Source organism: Paralichthys olivaceus, chromosome 11, assembly GCF_024713975.1.
Source record: "Paralichthys olivaceus isolate ysfri-2021 chromosome 11, ASM2471397v2, whole genome shotgun sequence".
In the NCBI taxonomy this organism is placed as follows: domain Eukaryota; kingdom Metazoa; phylum Chordata; class Actinopteri; order Pleuronectiformes; family Paralichthyidae; genus Paralichthys; species Paralichthys olivaceus.
In genome coordinates this window covers 6116077-6131689 of record NC_091103.1, presented here as the reverse complement: position 1 = coordinate 6131689, position 15613 = coordinate 6116077, and the positions used below count along the sequence as shown (strand labels likewise).

Here is a 15613-nt window from a genome sequence, read left to right as displayed (position 1 = left end):
CTGCCTCATTCAGAGCAGGTGCATCAAACTGTGACGCTTTTACTCAGTAAACACTGGCAGATATTGAATGATCCCTGATCAAATTTGCAGGAATGAGATATATATGAGTGACCTACAATAATTAGAACACGCTAAAAACAGTATATAAGGAGAATTACCATTTTAGCCCTATGACACACAAACCTGCATACTTAAAGAATCACGGTAAAGCATTGATCAGATGTTTAACAGACAAAGCCACCACAACACAAAATTAAGAAGTTCATTATCGTGTTTCTGAACTCACCGTGGGAACCCTTCTCTTGGGAGGTAGTGGTAAAGGTGGGTTGGAGGACTTGCGGCTAACAACAGCTCCAATGGTGCAGATTTCCTTTTCAAACATGGCTTTGACAGTGTCGTTGTGGACCAGGGTGAGGTGGAGAGAGTCCTTGGCCTGCATGCATGTACGGATATACTGCGAACGAGAAAGGACAGACCTGTTTTTTTAGCTAAGTGCATCTCTTAGCCTTTGCTAACGCAAAGCTGAAGTTGGATTCTAAAATGTGAAGAATAAGCATTCACAGTGCAAATGCATTGTTGTATTACAACTATATAGTCAGCAGACTTCAGATGAAATTAAGATATAAGGCTGCACGAGGACAAAAGCTCAGCACGTTTCAAATTCCTTGGCGTTATGTTATTAATCAATCAGGTTTAAAAAGAAAGTCATGCAACCAACTACTCCTCAATACTGACCCATTGACCTGAGGCACAACACACAGTGCTCGTACAACCAACAAGTCTATATTAACTTTTACTCACAACAAGCACACTTCGCTTCGACACAAAGTCCTCCCACAAAGAACAGAATGTATTAGTGAAGCAAACCTCGAGAGCATCTTAAAGAAGAATGCACTGTGTACCACATGAGTACTTAACTCTTTATCATTACTTCTCTCTGAAGAAGTTTTGTTTAATGCTGCTAAATAAAAGACAGACAAACAAACAAATGCAGATGAAACCATGAGCTACTTTGTGATGTTAAAACTCTAATTTGTTACAACCACTTAAAAGTGTTATAACAGCTCTCTTCATCACAGGACTGACACTGAAATCTAACAACTAACACTAAACACACACATATATAGTCATTCATATATATAGACACTAGTCTTCTGTGTAGTCACTGACCTTGTACTGAATCAGCTGGTGGTTTCCACAGAGGAACTCCTGACACTTGCTGAGCCTCAGTACATACTGACTCCTCCATGCCTCCTCCTCGGGGCCATGGGTGGTCAGCCACTTCTTCACTGCCAGCTCCATCAGCTCTGAGGTGGTGCAGGACGATGGCACCTTCAGACTGGCTGAGTCCTGCAAGACAAGAAAGGAACACAGAGACAGAGAGACAAGAGTTAAATTTGTAGTTTTTTTCTATTTTTTTGTTTACCATAAGACTGTAACGTTTGAAATAATAGCTAAGCAGATATGTGGTTTAGTCATATCATGATTCAAATATGTCACAAAAGCAGACAGTGAAAGAATTGGAGAATGTACAGACTGTCGACCTGCTGGAGGCCTTGTGGCTGCATCATATGAGGAAGTGAAGAGGAAGATGGTGATAAGATAGTATTATCAATGTCGTTTTATGTCACAAACATACAAAATAGTTTGTGCACAGAAGTTCCCTTTTCTAACTATACATACAGTCTATGAGCATACATGCATATCGTCTTCTTCTTTATTGAGTCTAATTAGTTAGTTAGTAGTCTAATTAATATAAGTCTAATTCATCCCCCTGTGTAGTTTGGGGAAGTACTTTTCTATACAGCCTTACACAAAACATTTTTATTAGGATTGCAACCTGATCAGAGTCAAACACCTCATCTGCTCCTCTATCTCATAAATGACATATTCTTAGTATTTAGGAAATCAGTAGTTTTCAAAGGTGGCAAAGTACTGCAAAGTACTCTTTGGTAAAAGATGCTTAAAAGACCATTTAACTGCTGTTCTACAAGTTTTCGTCTCTATGCATTCTTTGTCTTTACGGACATGATCTGTTTACTATTGGTTACTATAGTAACCCCTCCCTTTCAACTTCCACTCAGGCGTGCACACATTTACACACATCGTTTGCTTTCATATTGATATTATCAGTCCTACACTTACCGAACTCCGACAGGATACTGCACGGTACAAGGTGACCAGGCCAAATAGACCTCTGCCCTGATTGTGCTGCTGCAAAATGTACATAGCGGAAACCCTTATAATTTTCTACATGTTTATTTTGTATTTTCCAAATTTGAGAAATTTTAACATTATTTACGTCGAGGCACATTGGTTTTCTCCCTCCCACTGCAATGTATATTTTTTGTCTAATTCTTTTCTTTATTCGTGCCGACTAAAAAATGGAATAATTTTGATATGTGTATATTCACGGCTAAATGAAGTTTCTCCCTCTGCAACAGACCGTGTACAAAACGTGTAGAAATATGAGTCCCGTACGCACAACCACAGCCAGGCGAATATGTTCCGAGTGCAACACTCACTAACTGCTTTATGACCTGATACCTGAGAGGGAATTTTAATTTCCTGCAGGTCTAATAAAAATGTCTTCCATTAATAATTAACAGAAAAGAAAGTCCACGGCTTTGTTATGGTGGTACTACAGAACCAATAACAGTGTGCTATCCACACAGAGCTCCAGCATTTTATATGTCTCTGATCTGAGGGGGAAATTATTTTCAAATTATAATGCAGTGAGTTAAACAACCAAATAGGCCTGATGATGTCAGTGAGAAGGTTCACACTGAACTACGGTCATATCCACTTTACAACAATAAACCAAAGCACCACACTTCCTGTCTGTAATGAGGCTCATTGTGTCTGACCTCCCAAATAAGACTTCCTGCCAACGTCCACCTGAGCACAGTGGCACAGATGGCCCTGCTTTTGTCTGTGTACGTTTGCGTGTCTATGATGTTCATCAAAACTGATATACAAGAGTCTGGAGGGACATGACCATCTGTTTTATGATGAAATAATATTATCTCTCAACAATTATTAAATACTCAACAGTTCACACAGACACAATGGTCTTCTTTGGTATCCACTAGGTTTATCACAAGAGCATCAACAACAAAGGAAACAACGATGCATCTTAAAGTATTTCAATGTATCACATCCCCAATATTACTGCACATGGCAGCTTTTTCATCAGTTAATATTAGTTAAAAAACCAGTCAGATACGAACTCTCTTTTTATTTGGAAAGTGCTTTAAAATGTATTTAAAAACTGTTACTGCTATTACAAGTGTGCTGTAATTTACACAATAAGGTTTTCAATTCATAAATCCGACTACAACAGTAAGTCTATGACGGTGGTCAGTGCTCTCCGCACTGATTTCACATTAATTCAGGTTAGACTTGTGCGCTGCAACTCAGGCTTAAAAGGACAAACTCTGATTATAGTCTTTACTGTATCGATCATGTTCTGTCTCTGCTTGGATGCAGAGTGGTCCGCGTTGGGATAAATCTAAGAATTAGGAAATGTCCACAGCTCTAGTGCTCACCACTGTGCAGGAGACGTGGAGGGAAGGTAGAGACGAAGTCTAATCCCAACCTGACATTTCGATTTTTTATTTAATCAATATATTTGTTGACAGGGAAGCTTTGCACAAATAGTAATATTATAGTTATTTATTTTAAAAAAAATGGATAAAATAAAGTTTAAAAAAAGCACGACAGAAAAAGGTCACTTTCTCTCCAGGAAGAAAAAGGGCCTCTAAAATAAAGCACAGAAACAAATAGCAGATGACAGAGAGTCCAGAGAGCAAGAGAGGCTCATTTAATCAGAGTTTTGTTCCCTTGAGCTCTCATGCTAGTGTGTGTGTGTGTATGTGTGTGTGTGTGTGTGTGTGTGTGTGTGTGTGTGTGTGTGTGTGTGTGTGTGTGTGAGAGTGTCTCAGGGAGAATGGCATGATTTCACTGATGGTTTTGACCCACTTGCTTTAGTCACATGATGAGCTGTTCGGGCTCAGTCATGTGACTGCCAGGGCCAACTGTCAGCAGCAGAAAGGCCCAAGCTGTTGAGCTACAGAAGTGCATGTGCTGCTTTGATGGAGTCACCTGGTCACCTTCTGTTACTCTAACAAGATGGTTTTGTTTGCTCCGGTGATGCAGTCAGTCACACTGTCAGACAGAGCTCATTACGTATGCACAGAAGTTGTACAGGCACTATCGTATGGGTTTGTTATCTTACCAGCATGGCTGCATGGCACTTTAAACAGTTATACCTCAGTGAGGAGAATAATTATAATGATGATTGAACATAACAAATAATAAAGGCCTGCTATATTTAATAAATGGGTTTGTACGTAACATTTAAATGTATAAACATATATATATTTTTATTATCTACAACAGTCACAAAAAAAAGCAACTTATGCTACTAACCCTGTGTGAAAGTATTGATTGCTATACTTGTTGTATGACCTGGCTAAAGGTTAAACCCTTTGAAAAACAAATACATTCAAAGAATGAATGCCATAAAACCTCTGAACAGAAACAAATGCTCTTTTCCCCTTGTCTCTGTGAACTCATGCTCTTTCATGTGATGCTTCTTCAAAAGCCTTATGATGTTGCATCTGGAAACACTGCCAAATTGTTGACATTTCAGCTAGCTCTGGCTAACGCTGCACTACCAGAAGTCGCTTCTTCTTCACTGCTCTAATACAGAACTCGCCAATGGCAAAACCGACCATCGTCTGTCTTGGAGCAAAGAAGAAGTGTTTTCTGGGGAAAGTAAGCATTTCTTTATCTGTGTGAAACTAATATACTTTTAATACGTGGTATCAGACCTTTTCATTTGCAGCATTTGTGTCAGAGGCATTTCCAATACTGGTATCAGTATCAGAAAATCTCTAAAAATGAGTCTTTCCAAAATACCAACAAGCTATAATAAAAAATGTAACTGTATGAAAGATAAGTACTCCTGCATCCAATAAGATTTTTTTGGTCCTAGTTCTCCAAACAGGCAGTAGACAGATATTTTTAGATGACGATCTCAATACATTACGTGGTGCGCAATAAAATGAACTATTAAAGCTTAAAGCTATTAAAGCAGGATTGCAGAGTGGTTTGGTTCTGAAGAGTCAGGACAAAGACAACATTGTTGCTATAATATTATGGTACCTTCCATTGATTACAGCCAAGAACAAATAAAAAATAAAAGCAAAAAGGCTGTCAGTGATTTTATTAGAAACAAAGAGGGTATATGTAATTCTATCTTTCTTGTCTGTCGTCAAATGGAACAAATGGTATTTGTATTTTACTTGGGTTCACACAGATGCACTCGCGCTACAACTGTTGTCATCATCTGTTAGATGTGCATCGCAAACTCTCACCTGAGACTGGTCAAAGTGGATAGTGACTTTCAGGTCGGCTGAGTCGGTGACTGCCGTTCCGGCCTCTGGCTCCAGCTGTGGGGAGAAGCAGGCCTGGAGCCACTCTGTTCTCGTCATGGTCTGGACTCGCAGCATCCTCTCCTCGCTCATGCGAAACATCTTGCTGCGAAAATCCTTCACCTCCTGGTCGTTGATAGCGTCGAGCTCATGGAGACCTAGTAGAGGTTGGTTAAGCGCACTGTTATATAACTTGTATTGTATAGTCTGCACATGCTATAAAATACGTTTGCACCTTTACAAATCTTAATATAAGACATTTACGCCTTGCAATATCGAAGGGTCACATATTGCAGTCTCTAATTGGATTAAAGTAGAGATTCTTAATATTGACAGTGGCGCCAAATGCCAGAACTATGAGCGGCTGTTTGGTTGAATGTAGTTTATCTCTCCGCTCCCTGTTGAGCTTTTGTCTCGGTATTTTTTATCAAAGGCGGGCTGCACAATGCTCTCCTGGTAATGAAAACAACATGTTGACATTTAAAACCATTTAACATTCATATGACCCTCAGCTTTCAAAGTGGAGCTCTGGACCACATTAGCAGCATTGTGTGAGTGTGCGAGTTAGTTTTTGTAACTCTTTCTAAAGGGGGGGGGGGGTATAATTGGCCTTGTGAGTGTATAATAGTTTGTTACTGTGCACTGCACGAGGTTGGCGTGTGTGTATGTGTGGGACGTGCCTGTGGGGTTCCACACCACTCTCCTCTGACAAAAGGTTTTTTAAAGATCATGTCAGACCAAAGTGGAGCCAGGAGGGGAGCATATCAATATCGTCTGAGTCGCTTTCAATTAAACTCAGAGAGCCTTCTCTCCCTCTTTATCTTTCTTCCTCTGAAGAGGTCTGCTGTGACCAAAGGCCCTCCAGAATTCTGCATACAGAAGAGGTTTCAACCACCGGCCATCTCTATTTTCCTGTACTTTACGTGCATGACTACACTAATTGTGTGAAGTGCTCTGAATGCTTCCAAAATGTGTCTGACCCATAGCTCAATACTAAATCATACAGAGTGATGCTGCGGCTCTGTTAATGTGCTGCAAGACACAAAAGCCACTTTGTGAATATTGAAAATAAACGTTTTGTAACTTCAAAAATGGAAAAATAAGCCAATCACATAATTGCAATGACGCAAGTGAATTCTTGTGCATGAACTACACCTTCTGTGTAGACATGGTGTTAGTGAGCAAGAGGATATGGTGCTTTACAATTGTGTTTTTGTATTTGCTTGTTTACACATAATAAAAATGGATAAAGTGCGCATTGACCACACTTCACTCAAATATACAGTAGCTGGTAGGACTACAACAAACCATTATTTCCTATACTCAGCAGATTATCATTTTTTATCCATTAACCAATCATTTTGTCTGTAGAAAGTTCAACATCATTTTCAACAAAATCTTCAACAAATGATTTAAATGATTAATCGAATCTATCCATTCATCAACTTGTTGCAGCTCTATTAGCCACTAGAGTCTGACTTAAAAGCTTCAGTGTGTCACTCTTTCTTTCCTCTTATGAATGAATACATATCAGTGAGTTTGAGCTTCAACACATGTTCATTCACATCAGAGTAGGGATCAATCTTCTCTGCTCCTCTAAAAGGCAGAATCTTCACCAGAGATAATTCAAAGTGACAAGTGATGGAAGACATGTCAGAAACATGTCTGCTCGTTCCTCACGCTTCTCTATCAGACAGCAGGACCTCTGATTGAAGTCAGCTGCAGACGGGCCTCAGGTCTGATGGCGCGGGTGAATATGCTGAGTAGGAGTGACTACTTAGTGTCCTGGTGGAGGTGCTTAAGGATTGTTGTGGGCAGGAAGGATTTACATTCCCACTTACCTACTCTTGAGTGCTTTTCTTTATTGGGAATGTCAAACAGCAATGATAAATGAATGAGTTATAGAGGGAGTAATGTATGTGAGAGCTTGCATGATGATCTGAAACCTATAAATTGAGGAGAGAATCTTAAAAGTACAGTGCCACACCTTTGCCAATGAGCACGCCGATTTTGGAGTCCAGCAGACGCTCTGCCCGGCCGCAGTTGCGCGTCACCAGCTTGAGCACTGGCAGGAAGGGGCGAACGTCGCACAGCCGGCGAGTTTCGTCCTCCAGTTCTTCGTGCACGGCCGCCTGGTTGACACACTCGAACATGTGGCTCTCCATCTCGCCCAGGGCGGCAAAGAGCGGCAACGTCTGAGCCTGTTTCCATAATAGCTGGAGAGGCAAAAGAAGAACTTCAGTACTAATATCGATAATTATCCCCACTAGTGCAGTGCCTGTTGTAAACCTGCCTGTTAAATAAAAGCTCTGTAATTTACTAGAGCTTAATGAGGATAAAAATGAAGTTATTTTAGCCGACCCAAAATCCAAAAAAGGAAATGCTGGAAAATAATCGGGGTCAATATAGTCAGATTAAATAATAAGTAATAGGTCGAGGAGTTATTTTAGACTGTGATCTGAGTTTTAAGGCCCACATTAACAGGGTGACCAAAACCAAATGTTTCCATCTTAGAAACATAGCAAAGGTTCAGTCATTTATAAATGCCTTAATTTCTAGCTGACTGGATTAATATAAGTTGCACTTTGGACAGGTCGTCAAAAGAAAACAATACAGAGTCTCCCGCTCATTCAGAACTCTGCTGCTCGGCTGTTAACAAAAACAAAACCAAGGTTAAGGAACACATTAATCAGCTGCTCTGCACTGGACGCCGGTTACACACAGGAATTACTTTAATGTTCTCCTCCTTAAATACAAGGCTCTGAATGGGCGTGGACCGAGTTACATAGCTGACTCTCTAGGTAACTATGTCCACTCTAGAACACTGAGATCTGCAGCCTTTTAAAGGTTCCCAAAAACATATTTCATTTAAATGTAATATAAATGTTTTGATTTCTTTCTTTGTTGTATGTAAAGCACTTTGAGCTGCATGTCTTGTATGAAAGGTGCTATAGAAATAAAGTTTATTACTCTTATTATTAAGTCTGAGGTTAGTGCGCTTGGCTGTAGCATACTGGAAAATTATGCATTTACCCTTACAACAAATACCTTCTTCTCCAGGAGCACTCGTGATTTCATGTTATGTTGATAACAACTCTCCGCACACTATGTGCAAAATGTAGAGAACATTTAATCATTTCATTGCTAAATTTTCTCAGAAATTAATGATTTAATGTAATTTTTACAACAGTTTGCTTTCTTAGAAATCTGACGTTCATAAGACAGCTCTTTTTTAAATTTTTAATTCTTCCTTCTTGCTTCAGTCTCACATAATTCATTGGAGCTCACTCACTAACTTCTGTTCGTGCTTCCCCCAGGGAATTAATGAATATCGCTCATGTGTCCATGCCAACAGACATCTTTTATGCATGCACGCCCACGTTTACATTTATTTCAGACATCTTGGGCAGAAACCTCACTCATCATCGTATCATTCCATGAAAATGAAACAAAAACATTATTGTTGATGTGCACGTCTGACAAAGTTAAATCTGTCTGTGTCTCTGGTCACATTACAGGGTAGAACAGGCCAGAAGTGATTTTGGTAAATTGCCAGACAAGACCTTACACTGTACACCAGACCCATTCAGAACAGGCTGCTCTGGCTGTATTTTTCAGTGTTGCAGGATGATTTCAAATTGATCATACAATTAAAAACTGAGTCACCAGAAAGGGAGTACAATCCAATGCAACAGAAATAATAAACACGAACAAATATTACCTTCGAGGTGTAGATTCAGAAAGAATAAGGATTTGTAAGGCTGTTTGGGACATGATGCAGTATTGCATTACATTTTAAGTGTTGGTTTGCCTATATGAATATCCTGAACAGGTATTAGTACAATGTAGTCTAAAAACTAGAATAACTGCCCTGCGCTTGTATGCCTCCGCCAACCAGTACAGTTTCAGTCTAAAAATCTATTTTTTTTTAAACTCACATGAGGTCACCCTGACCTTTGACCATCTAAAGCTGAAAGTGAACATTTGTGAAAAGGATTCTCTCAAGGTGTTGTTAAGATTTGGCCTGAACAAGGCAAAAAGAGTTTTATGAGGTCACAATGACCTTAAGTCATCCTTGTGTCCGAAAAAACTATTAGTAAAAAATGTGTGGAAATTCCCAAAAGGTGTTCTTAAAATATTGTATACACAATTAGGGACGGACAGAAGGACGGACAACCCGGTAACATAATGCCTCTGCCGTGGAGGCATAAAAGCACCACCATGAAGGTCAGCCTCAAGTCAGGTGAATGTAACTGCAGTGATATTGTATTTCATCCCCTGGCATCATACAGGTGTTTCCATTTTTCATATCACTGATAATATTAATATTATTTAAAACCCCTACAGACCAACATACCCTTTGTGACAAGTCATTCGCTAAATAACTTCCCGAAGCCATCATCTTCACATCATTGGCTGCAGTCATGAATGATGTCACAAAGTATTTGCATGCTGACAAACAAAAAACACAGAACTTACCACAGGAGCCACCTCTGTCAAAACAGGCACCTCTGTCAAAACAGGCATTGGATAATGTCTAAGTGGTTAACTGTGTGTTTGTGTACTTTTAAGTCATGTATATGTGTTTAAGCTGCAGACTGCCACTGTACAGGCCTAGAGGCATGCAAGGACAATGATGAAGCTTCAGGACACAGCAAGTTAATTAATTAAATTAACGTGTTGGGTCAACCTCTCAGCAGACATATATATATCTCTTTAAGTAGTTGGAAATCTCATTGTAGGAATTCCATCCTGCTCTAACCCCATCCAATGTCACTCACCAGTTTGATGTGCTGAATGGTGGCCTCACGCGGAACATCCATCTGAATGTAGATACCAGTGGGCAGCAGAAAGTCCACAGTGATCTGGTCCGGAGCGTGTCCGGCCAGGGGCGAGTGGGCCGCCCATATGTCCAGGAGGTCTGTCATGGCAGGAGGCATGGCAAGGGGCACAGCACGCCACCTCAACCATAAGGACCTGGACAGACAGTGGAGAGAAACGACAAACTAACTTCAGGCTTGATTGTTTTAGTCAAGTTCATTCTTTCTTTCTTTATTTTAAGATGCTTTACTCTCCATTTATGCAGATACAATAGTTCTTAATAGGTAATTCTGTTAATTGAAGGGTGAAGATGTGAGACAGGCAGCCTTTAAAAACATAATAACAGGGAGGAAATGATCACAAAGAGTTAGAGAGTTGGCCAAACAACTACAGAACTAACAGAAAGCCCATTCTATTCACATTCAGTGAACTCAACGAACAAAAAAAAAAACATGTCTCATGTGAACATGTTACAATCCCATGTTGACATCACTTTCCTGGAAACCTTGCAACTTAGTGTTGCATTCCAGACACCATTCAGCTATCACAAGGAGAACTTGAGACTGGTTTGAACAAGGCAGATGACTGCACAAGCACAAGTTCAAGGCGTCAAACAGAAGACCAGATCAATTAATGGCGGAGGAGACGCGTAGCCTGAAGAACAGAAAATTTAGTATCTTCTTTCCAAGAAATAAAGATGTGAAACTTTGACTTTGTTGTCATGATGTTGAGATGGGCGATGAGATTGTCACACAACCACAGTGTCTCTGCTGATACTAAATCTGATCTACTTTATTCAGTAGGGGTTTTTTGGTAGTTTTTCTTAAGATAGTTGCACCTTTTAAAGCCACATGAGACAATTTGTGAATATGGGTTATACAAATAAAATTTGAATTATTATTTTATTTCATTAAATAAATCACTCTTCAAAATGCACTTTTACTAAATGGCCTTCCCTCATTGTTGTTTGCTATTACTAGTTTCTTTCATCCATTTCTTTAGCCATTACTTTTAAATGATGATGTATTATTTTCTTCTTTGTTCGATTTATTGGCGGCTGGCAACCATCATCAAGGTGCATTGCCGCCATCGACTGTGTTCTTCTTTGGTTGGCCCCTTCTAGTTGAGGTCTCTCTTAACGGACCATGTATTATTTCATCTGCTGTTTTTGATTTGGGATTGGTCGTTCTTCTCCTCGTTGACAAGTACGGACAGCGGTGTGCGGTTACACACAAACTGACAGCAGACAAGTTTAATTTAGGTCTGTTATCAAGTTAATTAGTTATAGATGATGTGACGAACCAACAAGTGGTTTAAACTTTAAACGTTTTCTGACCAGCCAAAGCAACGCTTAGCACAGTGTAAAAATGAGAAGCTGAGAAAATGATGCTTGCTAATGCTTATTATTATTATTATTATTATGATTAGAGCTTAGTAAACTTGTACATTATAATGTTTCACTGTACACATCATCATATGGAAATTCAACAGACATCACCCAATGATCCCAAGTAGTATGAGCAAGCAATTCTTATTTTATATTCATAACGAGTTTTCTCTAATCCTTTTCATTAAGAACAAGCTGACAGGCGTGGTGGAGGCGAGTCAGTGTCACTGTGTCCCTGTGGGGGCAGCACTGCACTGAGTCCAATGGGAGGCCACTGGCTTTTACTTGGAGGAGGGCCAGTTCTAAGAAGAATGCCCACCAAGCAAACAGAACAAAAGGTCAGCCTGCCCTCCCCTCATCTGACAATCAGCCCTTCCCTGGCACAAAACACACACTGAGAAGAGAAAATAAAATCATTCTAGATGAATATGCATGTAAGAAGTTCACGTAAATACATATGAACGATGTTGTCCCTAAACACACATAGATGCACACACAAAAACACACTACAGAGGTCACGGATTAAAAAAGGACCAGCAAAGTAAGCCACCTGCCCGACTCACGCAGTTCCTCTCTTTGTGTTCAAAAACACAGGCTGGAAAAGGCCATTGCTTTCAGCCAATGAGAAATGCATAAGCCCCAAATCAATACATATCAGTCACACTGCAAACACACAATCCAAAGTGTAAAGCAGACAAAAAGCAAACACACATAAACACATGCAGGTGGCATGTTGAGTGCAGGGAATTCCACAGAGTGGCTTATCAGCTGGTGGTGGTCGCTGTAAAACTGCCCACAGCCTGGTTTCCATTAGGACCTGTTCCTCAACCACAGATGCACCGTCACACCACTTCCACCTGCCTTTTTCTCATTACCTTGTCCTCAAGTGGACTAGACCATTAACTCTTCCACCAGGCCAAATGTCCATCTCCATTCCGTCCCGATCCGCCCATTAAAAATGACGGGCCTGATTGCCTCTAATGGTCTTTCCCCTCCAAGTTAAGTGCTTGAGCTACCAGCAGATGAGCCTCTGTTATGCCACGTGCCTGACGATGGACGCATATCTGCTGTGCATTTGGAGCCACAATCTCAGCCACTTAACATTATCGGCCATGCAAATGGAAAACAATGCTGTGTGTTTCTGTGTGTTGTTCAAACTGCAGAGAACTGTCTGAACTTCTCTTAAAGGGGACTTACTGAATGTGATAATCTCAGTTAAACGCATACGATACTATATAGGAATGTTTCTATATGAAACTAAAATGGCACGCATACCTCCACTGAGCGTACACATGTCTGTCTATCTTTTATAATTACAAAAATAAAGGGAAATGGAAGTACTGTGATTTATCGAACCAAACTGTACACAGATCTAAAAGCTATAAATGTATCCCTCCCTTTCAAACACTTGGCCCTCCACAAATTTCTGATGGCTCCAGCTCTGATCAGCAGTGATGTTAATACAACTTGATGGACGCTGTAATTTTCTTCCCCTTTCTACATCTGTCAGAGCCCATAAACACTATAGACACACCTGTCACCTGCCCATGACAGTGCTGTTAAACCTGTGCTAACAATGCTAGCAATGATAACTAGCTGCCATGCAGGCCCACCAAGAGCGTGGACTGTACTGATGTAGCACTCAAAGTGCTTTACAGTGAAAGTCTGATTCAGTCATTCACGCATAGATCTATACAGCACTTCAATATGCAGTGCACACCCTCAAGTATCTCACACAGAGGCTATGATACATATTCAGTTGTACAATGTATAGACAACACCTTGAGAAGAAGAAGGGAGGACAGAGTTGTTTTGTTTTGGTAAGGGATGTAAGCAGCCATGATTAAGATGCTGGTGTTTAAAAATGCTTCAGGAAATGATTGAACGATTGCAGGGTCTGTCCATTTAAGTGGATCCACACAGCATTTCTTGGGCTCTTCCCTGATGCGCACAAATCATACTCTGACACTGACACACACGTCTAGGCGGAATCAAGAAAGTACGCAAACACAGAAGCTATTCAGATCAAGAGTTAAAGGTGCCGACAATGGTGAGTCTTCACAAAGTCACAAAAGGTGCAAAGTTACACACATGAAAAGGTAACATTACACCTGGCATGTCTGTCTGACGCACTGACAACACCGGGTGGTCAGGGCTGAATGAACAAGTGCATGTGCATACACATGTACGCATTTAAACACTAGTCTCAATAATAATAGGCTTCAAGAACGTGTTTTCACACAGGACAGGTTGGATAGTGTCTCAACCCTACGGTCTCACCCTGCTGTGATGCCGATACACTGGGCCTCTCCACCTCTTTGTCTCACCTACACACACACATTCTTTATATGCACAGGTGAGCAAGGTTATTGAGGATGTGGTGGCAGACAGCCAGAGGTCCGCTGTGTGATCGAGTTTCAGCGGAAGGATCAAAGGAGAGTGAGAGGGTTTGGCAGATCAGGGAGACAGAGAGAGTTTCATGTGACAACAAACAGAGGAGCCTGAAGGGATCTGTCAAGAAAGTAAACAATGTCCCACAGCTCCCTGAGCATGCTTCTGTGACCATGAATGTCTTAAGGTGCAGAGCTATGACCCAATTTATATGTCCTTGACCAAGCCAGATTTTGTATTCATGTAATACATGTTCATATTCATTACAAAAACAGCTTATTTCAGTGAAGGAGATTAACCACTATCTAAAATGTGCCTGTGTTAGTTTCCTTTCACAAACTCAAATACAGCTGCCTGGGATCAAAAGAGGAACTATCATTATTTACGTCTTTTAATCTGGATGTCTGATGAAATGTGTGCAAATGCACTAGAAAAGGGGTGTGTCTGAATTAAAAGGAGAGCTGATCAGAGGGAAGCACAACAAAGACAAGCTGGGTAGATTTTATGAGACAGCCATTGACTGTCAAAAAACTCAAAATACCTCCAACTTAGAGGTCCACTGTTATCCAACCAGCCATGACAAATCTTAGCTCAGATAATACAGTATGAAGCAAATAGCTGCTTGTAATGGGAGCAGTTCCTCTGAAACGATGACAGTGACATGTTGTGAGGGCTTTCATGCCCAGATGCATTGATGGTTATTTAAACACTGGTGTTACTCAGCACTCTCTTTCTAAAGCTGCCTCTGTCTGACAGTAAGAGCCTGTGAGGCTCTCCACAATGGAGTGTGTGTCCACGTGTCTGTGTGTGACTGATTGAAAAAGAACAGTTAACATAAATGGCTTGTGTGTGTGTGTGTGTGTGTGTGTGTGTGTGTGTGTGTGTGTGTGTGTGTAAAAAGCCATGTCTGGTGATTAAGAGTCCTGTGACACATTCTTTCCCCCACTGCTCTAAAAATAAAGTTGACAAAGAGGATTTAAGACCTCTTCACCTCTCCACTACAACCACTGTACTCCTGTAAATGAGTATGTAGATATACATACAGCCAAAGCTCAGTCTGCCTGACTGAGCGTTTCCACCTCTGGGCAAGGACTGAGTGGGTTTTTGTGTGTGTGTGTGTGTGTGTGTGTGTGTGTGTGTGTGTGTGTGTGTGTGTGTGTGTGTGTGTGTGTGTGTGTGTTTTTTTTACTTGGCTCCTTTTCTCATGGTTGTTTAACATTGTATTGCCAAACCTATTTATTAAAAAGGAAACAAGTAAAAAGTGCAGCTGAATCAGTGATGAAAACAATCATTAATTGCATCCCTAATTTAGAGTTACATCATATGAAAGTTTGCAATCGATCGATTTCCTTTGGCAGCACGGTGCCCCCACCACATGTCTTTTTTCACTTTCAGCCTCTAACCACAAAGGGCACAGACTGATACACACAGCTAACCAAGCTATAATAAACCAAACCTAATGCTGCAGACTCAATGACAGAGAAGCACCAACACACAATGAACTTTAACCCAGCAACAGCAGACAGTCCATTCATAAAAAGACATGCTCTGAAACCAGTGATAACTAAAAGAAGAA

The 15613-nt window shown here is 40.6% G+C and overlaps 1 protein-coding gene across 2 annotated transcripts in view; it reads right to left on the bottom strand.

The window, feature by feature from the left end:
* pik3cb (phosphatidylinositol-4,5-bisphosphate 3-kinase, catalytic subunit beta) overlaps window positions 1-15613 on the bottom strand; it is a 51015-nt gene that overhangs the window by 13927 nt on the left and 21475 nt on the right. For both annotated transcript variants that reach the window (XM_069534881.1, XM_069534882.1), the window contains 5 exons: window positions 10220-10415; window positions 7426-7654; window positions 5382-5596; window positions 1171-1350; window positions 287-454 (listed from right to left, as the gene is read on the bottom strand). In XM_069534881.1, the coding sequence (XP_069390982.1) occupies window positions 287-454; window positions 1171-1350; window positions 5382-5596; window positions 7426-7654; window positions 10220-10378 (951 nt within the window). In that variant the 5' untranslated portion in view covers window positions 10379-10415. The remainder of the gene's footprint in view (window positions 1-286; window positions 455-1170; window positions 1351-5381; window positions 5597-7425; window positions 7655-10219; window positions 10416-15613) is intronic.